Source organism: Sminthopsis crassicaudata, chromosome 2 (assembly GCF_048593235.1).
Source record: "Sminthopsis crassicaudata isolate SCR6 chromosome 2, ASM4859323v1, whole genome shotgun sequence".
NCBI lineage: Eukaryota > Metazoa > Chordata > Mammalia > Dasyuromorphia > Dasyuridae > Sminthopsis > Sminthopsis crassicaudata.
In genome coordinates, this window is record NC_133618.1 from 210,012,655 (window position 1) to 210,027,084 (window position 14,430).

Sequence of the window (14,430 nt, forward strand, 5' to 3'; positions counted from 1 at the left end):
CACACAAGCCCACAGTTCCACCACCCCTGAGGCCCCCCAAGATCCCTGGCCGCGGGTCTCGCTTAAGAAAAATCTGTTCCTTAGAGAGCAGGAGAGCGCTCAGTCAATCTCAGTCCGTACCTTCCGCGCGCCCCCGGCCCTCGCCCCTCCCCCTCCTTTCTCCCGGCTCCCCACCCCCACACCCGCCCCCTCCTACTCTCCACTCTCTGCTGGGGTCTGGGTTGGCTTGGCTTCCCCCTACAGTTCCCTCTCCACCTCTGAGCATGTTTTCCTCTTCTGAGCGGCTCCTCTCTCGATTTTGCTAAAACTTTGGGATCTGAGTTTTTCTTCTGGGAAAAGAGGGAGGGAGAGTCGAGTTGTGCATAGTAGCGGGAGGCGGGGGCAGGCTCAGCAGGAAAACCGTGTAGCACTGTTGAGTGGGAGCAGCGCTCCAGTCCTGGGGAGAGGGTAGGGGAGCGACCAAGGCAAGGAGAGAGAAAGAGAGAGAGAGAGCGCGCCCCGGGTGTGCAGTGCCCGTCCCCTTCCCGCTCCCCGAGCGGCTTGTGCCATGGAGGTGACTTGGATCAGGTGGGGGCTCCTGTTGTGGGCCGGGGTGTTCGCGTCCTCGGTGCACAGCAGGGTGAGAAGGATAACCTATGTGGTGCGTCCGGGCCAGAGCGGCTCCTCTGACTCCGAGGTCGCTGGGGCTACAGGACAGCTGGGCTCTGCCCTGAGTCTAGGTGGGCATCAGAGGCAACAGAGAACTTTCAATGTTGCGCTCAACACCCGCTACAGCAGCAGTAGCAGCAGTAGCAGTAGCAGCAGCAGCAGCAGCAGCAGGAGCAGCAGCAGCAGCAGCAGCAGCAGCAGCAGCAGCAGCAGCAGCAGCAGCAGCAGCAGCAGCAGCAGCAGGAGCACACAGGAACGGACCCGCAGGATGAGCAAACCAAGCACGCAAAGCGTGCAAGTTCTCCGGCAACCGCAGCCCCCGCAGGAGCAGCCGCTCCGCTTGGGCCCCGGCGTGCAGCACCATCCCAAGCCCGTTGGCCACCGTTCGGCGGCGCAGTTTACCAAACCCGGCAGGCAAGTTGTGCGGTCCAAACTGCAACAGGAGACCCACAGCAGCAGCTCCAGCTCCAGCCTGCAGGTTCACCAGAAGCAACAGCTGCAGGGGTAAGGCAAACACCTCCCTCCCTTCTTCCTCCTAACACCTCTCGGTGGAAGATCCCTCCTACCTGCCCCAGCGGAGTTGGGAACAAACTTCAGAGAAGCATCAGGCCTGTACAAAGTGGCTGAAAGCAAGTACCATTCTCTGCCATCCAGCAAGCCAGGATGGATGCAAAGAAAGCTAGAGAAATAAAGTTACTTTTAATATGAAGTTAAGACCAGGATATATTCATTGTTACTATGTTGTGGAAAAAAAGGCATTTCAGCCTGGGATGTTACCTCTTTCAAGTTGAACAGTTACTTTAGACAATAGGTGTAAAACATGAAGACATTATATGCCCCCCATCCAGGCTAATTTAGCTAGGGAAGTCAGTTGCTAATATCTATCCATTTCTAGTCTTTTTTTTTTTTTTTTTTTTGTAAAATAGCACTTTTTGAGGGCCTCTGCATCTTAGGACTTTTATGTTTTCTGCATCTTTGTACAGTCTATAGAAGTGATTTCACTGAAAAGGGTTGTTTCTGACAATTTTTGTAGTTTTAATTCAGCATTTCTAAGTGTAGAAACATCATGAATGGGGATGGAGGAAAGAGGTTAGAGAGTTGGATTATTTTTTTAAAGAATGATATATCAAGAATGTCTTTCTGCAAAACTTATCTCTGAAACTCAATTTATTTTATTTATTGCTTCTTATACTAATTCCATTCTTACACTATTGTATTTTTTCCTTTTTAAGTAAAATTTTCTTCCTATGACTTTTTTCCTCTTACAAAGATGGTATTTCTTGTAGAAGAATCAGTTTTCATTAAGGCTTTGTGGCTTCTTTCCTCACTTCCTTGTCCTACTATCCTCTCCCCTTTGGCAGCTAATTTTTGGACACCTTGTATAACCAGTTAGACCTTCCCTAAGGCAGGGTTTTTGCTCTTAGAGGGGAAAAGCCCTTTGAAGTTTTTGGGTTTGGGGGAGGTCAGAATGATAATATTTGCTGCTGGATTACTTCCTACCTTTGCTGTATTACAGGGTGAATGTCTGTGGAGGGCAGTGCTGTCAAGGCTGGAGCAAAGCCCCTGGCTCTCAGAGGTGCACCAAACGTAAGTAGTCATGAATACAACTTGCCCAGAAAACTTTTTTGTAAAGTGGGTTTGTGCAATGGTAGGGCAGAATAACAGTGATCCAGGGACAAATAATTTCTCAAGGACTAATGACTGTTTTGGGGAATGTTGAGTCTGAATATCCATGTCATTAACCCCAGACAGTCATTAATGTTCAGGAAATACTTTGGGTCCTGGTAATTATTGTTATTATTATAGCAGTAATATTTTGGAAATGTCACTTTCCACCCAAGGGTCAGTTTTGGTCTCATGGCACCTTACTGAGTTATTAATCATTCTATCATACCTTTCAAGTAAGAAAATGGCAAATACAAAAACATTTTCATTGTAACATTATTGGCATAACAGAACTAACAACTTTTGTCTTCAACATGGGGATAACATGAAAAAAATTCTTAAAGCGAGGATGCCACCCCCTAGGTAATATTTGTACTAACATAGAACATTATAGCAGCCAAGATTTGCCAGTCAGTGGTACTCCAAAATCTACTGATAGATTTTCTTGTGGGACTTCTCTAAATTCAGTGAAAGAATCAATTTTTTCCCCATGCAATTGTAGCCATTAAAGGGCAAAGGGAAGTAGTCTTTTTGGCCTATTCTTGATTAATAATTCTGATAAAAATGCTAAATATTAATAAAGGCATTTTTTCCATTTGAAAAATTTTGAACATTGTAGGTATTCTCTGCAATTCTTCTGAAGCAGTCAGTGGAACATGAATTGAAATTGTTTAATTTTAAAATTTATTTACTGGTATAAAGCAACATTTGACTTGTTCTCTTCTCCAGAAATAATTTTTAAAAGAATGATTTTGCATGTTCAAATGAAAATCAAAGGACAGTATAGACAATCCACTGAAATTATTTTTGAAAGTGGCTTTTAATTTTGGTCATTCTAAAAAAAGTTATTTATAAAATTAACTTTAGGGAAAATATATGTTAGAGCAAATTAATCATTTTGGTCCTCACTAACAAGAAATGAATGGCAGCCCAGAAAATGATTTTGGGTTCAAGGTTCTGGTATTTATTATGGAGTTATCAGTTTAGAGCCAGACTAGGCCTTACAGACCAGCTAGTTCAACCATCTCATTTTACAAATGATTTTCCAAACTGGGATTCAGAGAGGTGCAGTAATTTGCCTAAGGTCACACAATTAGAAATATCAGGTGGAATTTATCTACTGTGCCACACTAACTCTCTTATAGTATTCTAACTAATCCTTAAATCAGAAGTATTCTATCCTTTCTGGTTCCCATGATTATAGACTTTTTAGGTTAAATGGTCATTCAAATTGTAAACTATACTTGTCTGCTTTATTTCAGTTAGTAGTACATACAATAAAAACTTAGTTTAACACAATAGTTATTAGATGAATTGATATCTGTTACAGATTTAAAAATTATGCCAATTTTTATACTGCTATGTATAGTAAAAACCTAATATAACACAAATAGCTTCAAATATAATTATTCAATGTATGGATAAGAAGAAAAAAAAGAGCAGCAAACAGTATATGATTCCAGTTTTTCCACTTAACATCTCTCACATTGCTTAAGTGGTCATCAATAAAAGAGGGAGTTGGGCCAGATAACCTCTAAGTCCTTCCAACTATAAATTTACGATCCTATAATAATCAATATGTGTTCATTAGTATTTATAAGAGGAAAAAATGATATATAAAAATCTTTGCAGATGTTGCTGCTAATGTTGATGTGGAAAGAGGAGAGAATAGCTATATAGTAGAAGAACACTTCTCCAAAAGCTTTTAAGAACAGAGTAGGTTCTTGGATCTAGGAGGGCAAGAGGATTCTGAATTTTGGGAATTCATCCCATTACCTCTCTTTCTCTAGATAGTAATAAGAGGAATAGGCACATTCTTCCTTTGGCAGAATTCTCAGCAAAATCCTAGAAATTCAAAGTTGGAAGACAGCCCTTAAAAATTTACATAGCCCAAGCCATTCATAATCAAGAAATCACTTTAAAACATCTTTGACATGAGATTATCCATCTTCTACTTGTCTACTTCTACTTCCTGTAGTAACAGGAAACTCACAGCCTCTCAAAGGAGGCATCTGGATGACCCAATGCACAACTGGGCCTTGGATCAGGAAGACATGAGTTCACATCTAGCCCCATCCTTTTATTTATGTGATTCTGGGCAAGTCATTTCAATTCTCCCTGTCTCAGCTGTAAAATGGAGACAATAAAGACAATACTTTCTTCTCAAGATGATTGTGAAGATTAAATGAGACAATATTTGTAAAGTATCTGGCACCTAGTAAGAACTTAATAACTGTGTATTTCCTTACTTCCATTCCACTTCTGTACAGCTTCAATTGTCAGGACATTTTTCTTACATGAACACTAAAGTTGCCTTTCAGCAACTTCGATGCATTGCCCCTGAATGGCCAAGCAGGAAAAAAAATTCTTCTTTCATGTGATAAACCCCTTTTTTTACTGCTTGACTCCAGGCTAACTTTCTTAATTGTTTCAACTATCTTCCCATGACTTGTTCTCTAGTCCCTTTGCCTTGCTAGTCTTTTTCCTCTTAACATATTCAAGCTTAACCTTGCTAAAATTTTATGCCTGGAACTGAATATATCATTGCAGATGTGGTTTAGCCGTTCTGGAGAGAGTTAAGAGTTAAGAAGCATGTTTTTTATATTGATGAAGAAGGCACATAGAGCTATAGATTTAGAGCTGGAATCAATCAGCAAATAAGCCTTTATTAAGTGCTTGCTACTATTTGTGCCAGACACTGTGCTATGCCCTGAAGATAGAAAGATAGACTTGAACCAGCTCTTGATTTCAAGGAATTTACAGCTCAATGACAGAGACAAATAAATAAATACAAATTACATACAAAATAAAGACAAGGCAAATTTTTTAAAAAGGGGGAATACTGATGTTTGGAGGGTGGGTAAAAAATCAGCAAAGGCCTCATTTGAAATTTCAGTTATCTTAGAAGAAAATCAAGGATTTTAAAAGGTAGAGATGAGAAGGGAGAGCATTTGGGATATGAAGGTATGTGTGTGAAGGCAAGGAAGTCCAACTTATTTTATGGAGGAAGAAATTGAGGCCTAGAATGGACTCTACTAGGGTTTTGTGTGTACTAAGTAACACAGCTGGCATCCCAACCCAGATCCTCTGATTTCAAGTCTGGTCTTCTTTCCATTTCATCATCTACTTTTGATAAATGAGACTAAAGACATATCTCCACAAAATCATTTCAAGGGGCAGGTCAGTCTAGAAAGGGAGAGAGAAAATTGAAGTCAGTAGTAAAGCGATGAACTATGTTGGCAGCATCCTTGAAAAATGGCACATCAAGACGGATTGGAGAACAGGGAACCACTACCTATTGAATTACAAAATGAGGGACAGTGGACTTTGTATGGTAGAAATTCATACATGAAGCAGTTAAAATCTATTGCTAAGATATGGTTTTGAATTTTATTTTTCCTTCATATTATATAATAGCAGAAGTTCTTGCACTTCTTGGATTCATGTAATCTTTCAAGATGATGTGAGCAGATCCAAAGCAAACTTGTAAAGCAGGTGGCAGTTATGACCTTATTTTTTTTTCTGCCATCCAATGACTTAGTCTAGTGTTTTCATATTTCTCTATACTCCTGGTCTGAGAGGAACTCAATCTAATAAACTCTTTTAGAAATAAAGCATTAAACCTCTCAGGGTCTGAATTTCCTCTTCTGAAAATGACAAAATTAGGGGTGTTTAGTCTAGAGAAGAAAAGATTGTATTTCAAATACAGGACTGTAATGAGTAGGAGGGACTATAGTTATTCAGATTAGTCCCAAAGGATCAATTGGAAATTGAAGTAAGTGAGATTTAAGCTTATTGCATAAGGAAAAATTTTGTAAAAGAGTAGAATATGCTAACTTGCATGATGGTAAATTTCCTTTCTTACTAGAGGTCTTCAAGCAAATGTTATGTAATCATTTGTATATATTTGTTATATTGTCATATATATAATTGTTATATAATCATATATAATTGTATATATTTGTTATATAATTTTATATTTGTTATGTAATCAGTTGTATTCTGGAGGGAATGCTTGTTGATGTATAAGTTGGACTAGATGGTTGGCTTCTGAGATTCTTTCTGAGATCCTTTACAACTGAAATCCTATGATTTTGTGATTCCATGATCTCTAAGGTTCTTTCCACCTCAAAACCTGCTCCTAAGATATTTTGACTCCAGGATCAATTATAAACACATTTGTTTATCATTTAAAAACCATTCTTTCAATCATCCTCTAAACTACTTTCCTTGTCTTATTATGTAATACTACTCTTCATGAACTTTATGGTCTAGACAAACTAACCAGCTTACTTTCTTCACACATAATCTGTCTTCTCCATATCTTTGCACTAGCTATGCCTCATACCTTAAATGCTTCCCTTCCTCTCTTCTACCTCTCTGAATCCCTTCCTAACCATTTTCTTGTCCCACTAGTGCTAGTGCTGCTTCCATGAACCTCTACAATTTTATCTTATATTTGTTTTTTAATATGTTTTGCATAAATCTATATAATCCATATAAGATCTGAGGAGTCTCATCTCAGCTCCTACTCTCATAAATGAATTGGGCCTGAGACCCTCACTGCATTGCCTCCAGATGAGTCTAAATTTAACTCTTGAGGGATAGGAGTGACTCTCTAATGTCTATGACTTAAACCTACACTGATATATTTCCCACAAAGGTTGTTAGTTGAGATCCAGCCTTAAGTGGTATTTTAAAAAGAACATTTACTGCAGTAATACAAAAAGAATGTTTAGTAGAAAAAATTCCTCCATGTCCTTCTCCCACTCTCCAAAGTTTGACACATTCTTCCTCTTGTCATACATAGAATATAAGGCTAGGGAGGAGTGGACTCAGACATAGAATGCATATGTGACCAAACACAGTTTCAGACTGCCAGAAAATTTTTCACCATTCATAGTGTATTCAGGAAGCTCCTTTAGGCACGATTTCTTTGATGGACTCATTATGCAGCCATTGAATCTAGTCTGTCCATGACACCCAAGGATCCAGATACTGCCTCCAGCTGATCTGGGAATGCCATTTGGAACACAACTTGCAATATGAGAGTCTCTACTGTATTGAACACTGATGGGAAGATGGGATGGTTGACATCCCTTTCTGGAGCCTTTCCTTTACCCCTTGCTATCAGTTCCTTTTTCTCAGGGATGTGCATACTCCAGTTTCTAGAAAATCCTCAGTATCTTAACTTGTTTGATAATTTATAGACAACTATATGATCCCCAGGGAGTGTCAGGTTTCTTTTGATTAATACACCCTACTGAACACAATTGGTTTTTTTTTTCAAACAATTTAATAGTGTTTTATTTTTTCTAATTACATGTAAAGATAGTTTTCAAAATTTATTTTTCAAGATTTTGAACTCCACATTTTTCTCCCTTCCTCCTCCCTAGGACAAGAAGCAATATGATAATAGGTTATACATGTACAATCATGTTAAACATATTTTCACATTAGTCATGTTGTGAAAGAAGAATCAGAACAAAAGGGAAAAGCCATGAGAAGAAGAAAAAAAAGAAAAGTGAAAATAGTATGTCTTGATTTCCATAGAGACTCCTTAATTCTTTCTCTGGGTGGGGATAGCATTTTCTAATATTGAATTTTTTTGGAATTATCTTGGATCATTGCATTGCTGAGAAGAGTTAAGCCTATCATAGCTGATCATCCCTTAATACTGAACACAATTCTTTTCCTATCTGAACACAATTTTTATGCAATTTCATTCTAGTTCTAAGGCCTTTAATTAATTAATTGAAATCTATTTCTACTTTGGTACTAGAGCTATCTTAAGGTCTAATGGGAAGACAACTTAAATAAATAAATATATTTAAGTCGTCTTCCCATTAGACCTTAAGATCCTTAAGGACAGGAATTATTTGATTTTCTTTTTGTATCTAGCCCATAGTAGTGTTCGGGTTGGGTACTTAATAGATACTTAAATGCTTGTCATTGTTTGATAGAGATCTTTAGAGTATTTTCTAATAACCAGCCCTTTAAGGTAGTTAGCACAAATATGTACTCTCATTTTATGGATAAAGAAAATGAGTCTTAGAGAAGTTGAATGACTTGTCAGTCATTCAGTTAGCAGTCACATGACTACAAGCCAAACACTTTCCCCCTACATCATGCTGTTATTAGTTTTAAGAGTTCTCTCTTTTTCCCTAGTACAACAGTAGCTCAAAAATGGCCAGATTTATAGATGAGTGTTTTCTGCATTCCCAGTTTTGACAATGGGAAAGTATGCTATATTGATCTTAGAGAAAAAATAACAATTTGTGATTGGAAAAAATCCAGGACAAACATTTTGAGGGGGGTGTATCTATGTTTTTTATATAATATTATTTAAATTATTAAATAACTAATTTTTGCCTTTTTCACTTCCTTCCTCTTTACAGTTGAGCGAGACTACTGAACTTATACATACACACATGTGTATATGTATATATATGTATATGAATGTGTATGTATACATACATACACACATGTATTTCTCACATAAAAAACACAAGTACTTTTAAAGGCTAGCAATTTTAAATTAGAAGTTATTCTATTAGTATATATTTATCATTCAGTATGCATATTTAAATGCACAATATAATTACATTTCTCATTTTTTGGATAGTTTAAGATCTTCCTCTTAAATTTATTTAAATCATAATGGAGCTTTATGTTTGGTTATTTTTAAAAATTATATTTATTTGAGTATTTTTCTGTCTTTATTTTGTTAATTGTTCACATAAATCAGTGAGGAAGTTGATTTGTTGTGTGGATCCAGCATACAATATTCAGTTGATTTCAACTTAAATGGAAATGAGGTGTGAAGATTAGAATATAAATGAACCTTAAGTTTAAAATAAAATAAATATAAAATAAGTAATCTCATCCTTGCAGGTGAAAAACAACAGATATTTGCATGCACCATTCTAGTTCTTTGATTTGGATATTTACTTGCTATGAAGAAATGATAAAATATATACTTCATATGAATTTTTGCAAAATCATGGAATCTCGGAATTGTTAGAAGCTTTTGAGAATATCCAGTTCAGCATGTACACAAATGAAAGCCTGCCTTTCATTATATCTAAAAAATGGTCATAAAATTTGATTATACAAGTCTTTATGAAGTTTTATTAGATGATTAGGTATTTTATAAGACAAAACCAAAACTTTTTCCCTTCAGAAACTTCCATTTAGTTGGTGGTGTGAATAAAGACAGGGAAGCAATATGTACATAGAAAAGGAAACACGAAATATATATGTATATATAAAGAAATTTTTTTGAAGATGGGAGGATAAGTGGCTCAAAAAATTGAAATCAGGAAAAGATCTGGTTAGAGGAGTTGATGAAACTAAAGCTAAGTCTTGAAGTAATGTTGGGCTTTCAAAGGGCTAAGCTTCTTAGGTAGAGGAGTGACATGGTGACACTTGTACTTTAGGAATGTCAATTTAGCAGCTTCATGGAAGAGTGGGGAGAGACTTGAAACAGGGAGATCAATTATGAGGCTATTTCAGTAGTCCAAGTGAGTGGGGATGAAGAGAGAAGGAAATGGAGGAGAGAGATATGGCCTTATAACCAATAAGATTTGGCTAGTGATTTGATGATGGGGTGAAGTGGAAAGTGAAGAATTGAGGATGATTCTTAGTTTGAGAACCAGGGAAACTGGATAGATAGTGATACTCTTGATAGAAATATGGAAATTAGGATGGAAGGTGATTTTACTGATTTTTACTTTGGACAAATTGGTTCTAAGATGCTTATGTGATATCTACGTGAAGATAGGCCCAGGAAGCTGGTGAAGTGTGATCAGAATTTATCATATGTAGATTTGAGAGTGTCAGGACATGATTGTTGAATTCTTTAAAACTCATGAGATTACCAAGAGAAACTTTGCTTAAAAATGAACCCCACTTTCCTCAGGTTGATAAGAGCCACTTTTGGAAGATGTTTTTTATGTGTGTATATACCTCTATTGTTAACTGAATCGAAATGAGGCATAGGTTACATAGTCTTAATTGAATGCCAACAATGATGTCTGTTCTGTGCAAAACAGATGACCTAAAATTTGATTTTCTTTCCAAAGAATTAGTATTACTGTTTTGTAGTTTATGAGTTTTTTGTTTCCATATGGTATCATAAACCTCAGAGATGTGACCTGTTTTATTATTTATAAGTCTTCCTTTTGATTCCCTCCCACTTTCTCTCCCTCAGTTTTTGATTCCTCATCCCTTGCCCTCAGCTCTTGGTAAATACCTATCTTTTCCATTGAGGGAGAATTTAAGTGTGGGCAGCTAAATGCTGCAGTGGAGAGAGTGCTGGGTCTGGAGTCAGAAAGACTCATCTCCCCCCCCCCCCTTGAGTTCAGATCTGGACTCTGGCATTTTACTTCACTCTGCTTGCTTCAGTTTCCTCATCATATAAAGAGCTGGAGAAGAAAATGGAAAACAACTACAGCATCTTTGCCAAGAAAATCCCAAATGGGATTACAAAGAGAGTGACATGACTGAAACAACTGAACAATAACCTCAAGAAGTGAAAGGCAACCCAGTTGAAATAAGTTTTGAGAGAAAGAGGGATTCATGGAAGATTAAGAAAAAATAAGGAAAAAAAACTTAACTAGGATGACACTTTATTTTAATTGAAGAGAGAAAGGTGAGAAAATTAAGCATAACAATAAGAGCAGAAATTTAAGAATTTTGGACTTTGGAGGCTGTCTAGTCTAGTCCAACTATCTTATTTTATAGAGAAGGGAACTTGGTTCCAAAAAGTGAAGATATATGCAAAGACACACAGATAGTAGGTGACAGAGCAAATCTGGCATGTTTTCCACTGTATGACAGTTCCTCCAGACAGCTGCTTTTACTTTTTGAGTTCAATGATTTTAAGAGATAGCATTTCAAATGACTTATTTTTCCTTAGCAGCGAAGATTAAAACTGACTTGTCATTGCTGTCTCTTAGCCCAGATGTAGGAACTGAGGCAAACTTTTTGCAAAGGAATCCATTATCTCAGTTGGTATAAAATTGGAAGTATGAATGTCTTCAAAATTCAGAGCATATACCCTCTTTAGAAAAGAACACAAGTTAGATCATCAATTTATTTATCATTTGTTAAGTATCTATTCAATAAAGTGCATTATACTAAACATTGGCTAAGTTGCCAGTCTTTTAAAAATTTCTTGGATCTAATAGAGCAGCAAAGTTATAATAGTTCACAGCATAAAGATTTTTGTTTCTTTTAATGCCTAAGGCAAACAGAGGGTGAGTCAAGCCTGGATAATTGGAAGGATGGTGGTCCCCTCAATAGTAATAGGGAAGTTAAAAAGAAGGAAGAATTTTGAGACAAATTGAGTGGGTTCAGTTTTGGGCATGTCAAATTTAAATTTTTTAAGGAATATCCAATTTAAGATGTCCAGTAGGCAGTTGGAGAAGTGAGATTGGAGCTAAGAATTAATAGATCTAAGAATCATCTGCATAGAAATGATATTTGAATTCATGGGAACTAATGAGATCCCCAAGTGTATAAAATAGTCTAGAGAAGAAAAGAAGGGCCAGATCAATCTTGGGTGACAATCTAGTGAGATGGGTTTTAAATCCAGGTTTTCTTAAGTCAAAATCCAGTATTTTATCCAATATGGCACACTTTTTGTCTCATGTCCATTTATCCAGTTGCTATAATTTAATACTTTTAACATTTTAATATTTCTATAGATTCTACTCTATATTCTGTCTGGTGATATTTTTACTTGAGACAATGATAGCTGATTTTTAAAGTATTTTAAGGGTTATGGAATTTTAAAAAATATTCTCTTGTTAATGGGAAAAAAAAAGGATCACCTATGCTAAGCTTTATCCTTCCGCTTTCTTTATCTTTTCCTCATGCTTTCTTAGAGCCTTTAGAAATCTATTAATTTATCATAATGAGTAGTCTTTCCATGGATTAAAAAAAAATCAATCATCTCTAATTGCCTTCATCAAACATCTAGGTAGGTACAGTATCAAAATTCAAAGGGACCTTAGAAGTCCAAACTTTACCTGAATGAAAATTCCTTCTATAAGATTCCTAAACCTTCAGTGAAAGAAAAGCTTCTTCCTCCCAAAGCATTTCATTCAGTTTTTGTATAGCTTTGTTTAGGTCTTCCTTCTTTATCCTATACTTTTAATTATTTGCCAAATCTTCATATCTATCTCCATAATGTTTTCTAAACAAGTAAGTACAACTTGATTAGACTGAAGAATTCATAAAGAGAGTGATATGCAATATTTCCTGATAGACTAGTGCTAGGCTTGTCAGGACCTTAAAACCCCAATATTGGACTGTCTTCAGTCAAGAGAGAGTCTAGAGCTTCTTGATTAAGTGAGTAATATTAATAAATCTATATTTTAGTCTTCAATGCTGTGGGTTAGTTATGTGGATAATGGAATGAAGAAGGAAAAGAATAAATAGGAGACCAATTAGGAAGTTATGAAAATATGTATTTAAGATGAAGGTCTGAATTAGAGTGGTAATTGTCTGAAAAGAGATGAATGAAAGATATATGGAGATAGAGTATGAAGATTAATTGGATTTGTGAAGTGAGAATGAGTGAGGAGTTGAAAATGACTCTTATGTTGTGAAACTTAATGGCACATAATAATCACCAAATATTATTTTGACACAATGTTTCTAATATTTCTAATAAAATTTCAGTTTATATGTTTCTAATTTTTTTACACCAATTCTTTCTATGATAAGTGTTTTGTAGTTGTTATCATTTATTTCTTATGTGATGTATGGAGCCCCAAATATTTTGTGATCTCTAATTAATTTGAGTAGAATTTCTCTTTCTAATCTCAATTACTGGAGGGATCATGGTATCTTTGACAGAAATAAGGAAGTTTAGAAGAGGGATTTTTCCTGGCGGGGAAGCAAAAAGCTCTATTTTGGTGGACTACTGAATTTGGGCCACTGATAGGGCATCTAGCTGCAGATTATTCTTTGAGCAAGATCTAAGAATTTTGTTGAAGAGGATGAAAGAGGAGAATCTGAAAGCTGTCTTGAATGTTAACATTAAAAAAAAAACCCAAAAAGCTAAGATCATGACAACTTGTCCCATTGCTTCCTGGTAAATAGAGGGAGAAGAAATAAAAGCAGTTTCTCATTTTATGTGGCTCAAGATCACTGCAAATTACAACTACAATCACAACATTAAAAGATAGTTGCTCCTTGGAAGGAAATACGGCAAATAGGTATACTAAAAAACAGAGACATTACCTTGATGATAAAGAGCCATATTGTGAAAGTTGTGATTTTTCCAATAGTAATATATGGCTGTGAGAATTGAACCAAAAGGAATGTTATATGCTGAACAATTGATACTTTCAAATTGTGGTGGTGGAGAAGACTTTTGAAAGTCCTTTGGATACAAGAATATATCAGTGAATCCTTAAAGAAATTAATTCAGGATATTCATTGGAAAGTCAAATTCTGAAAATGAAACTTAAAAAAAATTGGCTACATAATAAAAAGAAAGAACTTATTGGAAAAGATCCTGATGTTGGGCAATATTGAAGGCAAAATGAAATGGGATGGCAGAGAATGAGATAGATAAGAGTTTGGACACTTTGGGAGGTAATGGAGGATTGAAGAGCTTCCTATGCAAGGGTTCATGGGGTCACAAGAAGTAGGACACCACAAGGATTAGAGAGACTGAAACTAGATTTGTAAATCTGGGAGTTGTCTGCTAGGGATGATGGCTGAACCTCTAGAACAGTGGTCCTCAAACTTTTTAAATAGGGGGCCAGTTCACTGTCCCTTAGACTGTTGGAGGGCCGGACTATAGTAAAAACAAAAACTCACACCCTGTCTCCGCCCCTCAGCCCAGTGCAGGAAGTGTGCATTGCTAACATGAGTTTAGGTTGAAAGTCACTTTCGGTCTGATTTTGCCATAACCCGGCAGGCCACATAAAATCCTCAGTATCTGGCCCGAGGGCCATAGTTTGAGGACCCTTGCTCTAGGAGCTGATGAGATCACTCGGAAAAGGTCTAGAGAGAAAAGGGCTAAGGACAAAACGTTCCATTTCATAATTAAAATATGTATTCCCATTTTTTCCTTGCTACTGACTATGACTTTCTCCT

At 36.6% G+C, this 14,430-nt stretch overlaps 1 protein-coding gene across 2 annotated transcripts in view; it reads left to right on the plus strand.

Annotated features, from left to right (window-relative positions):
• Window positions 1-208: 208 nt before the first annotated feature.
• Window positions 209-14,430, plus strand: part of LTBP1 (latent transforming growth factor beta binding protein 1) — a 475,937-nt gene continuing 461,715 nt past the window's right edge. For both annotated transcript variants that reach the window (XM_074288158.1, XM_074288159.1), the window contains exons 1-2: window positions 209-1,152; window positions 2,165-2,235. In XM_074288158.1, the coding sequence (XP_074144259.1) occupies window positions 548-1,152; window positions 2,165-2,235 (676 nt within the window). In that variant the 5' untranslated portion in view covers window positions 209-547. The remainder of the gene's footprint in view (window positions 1,153-2,164; window positions 2,236-14,430) is intronic.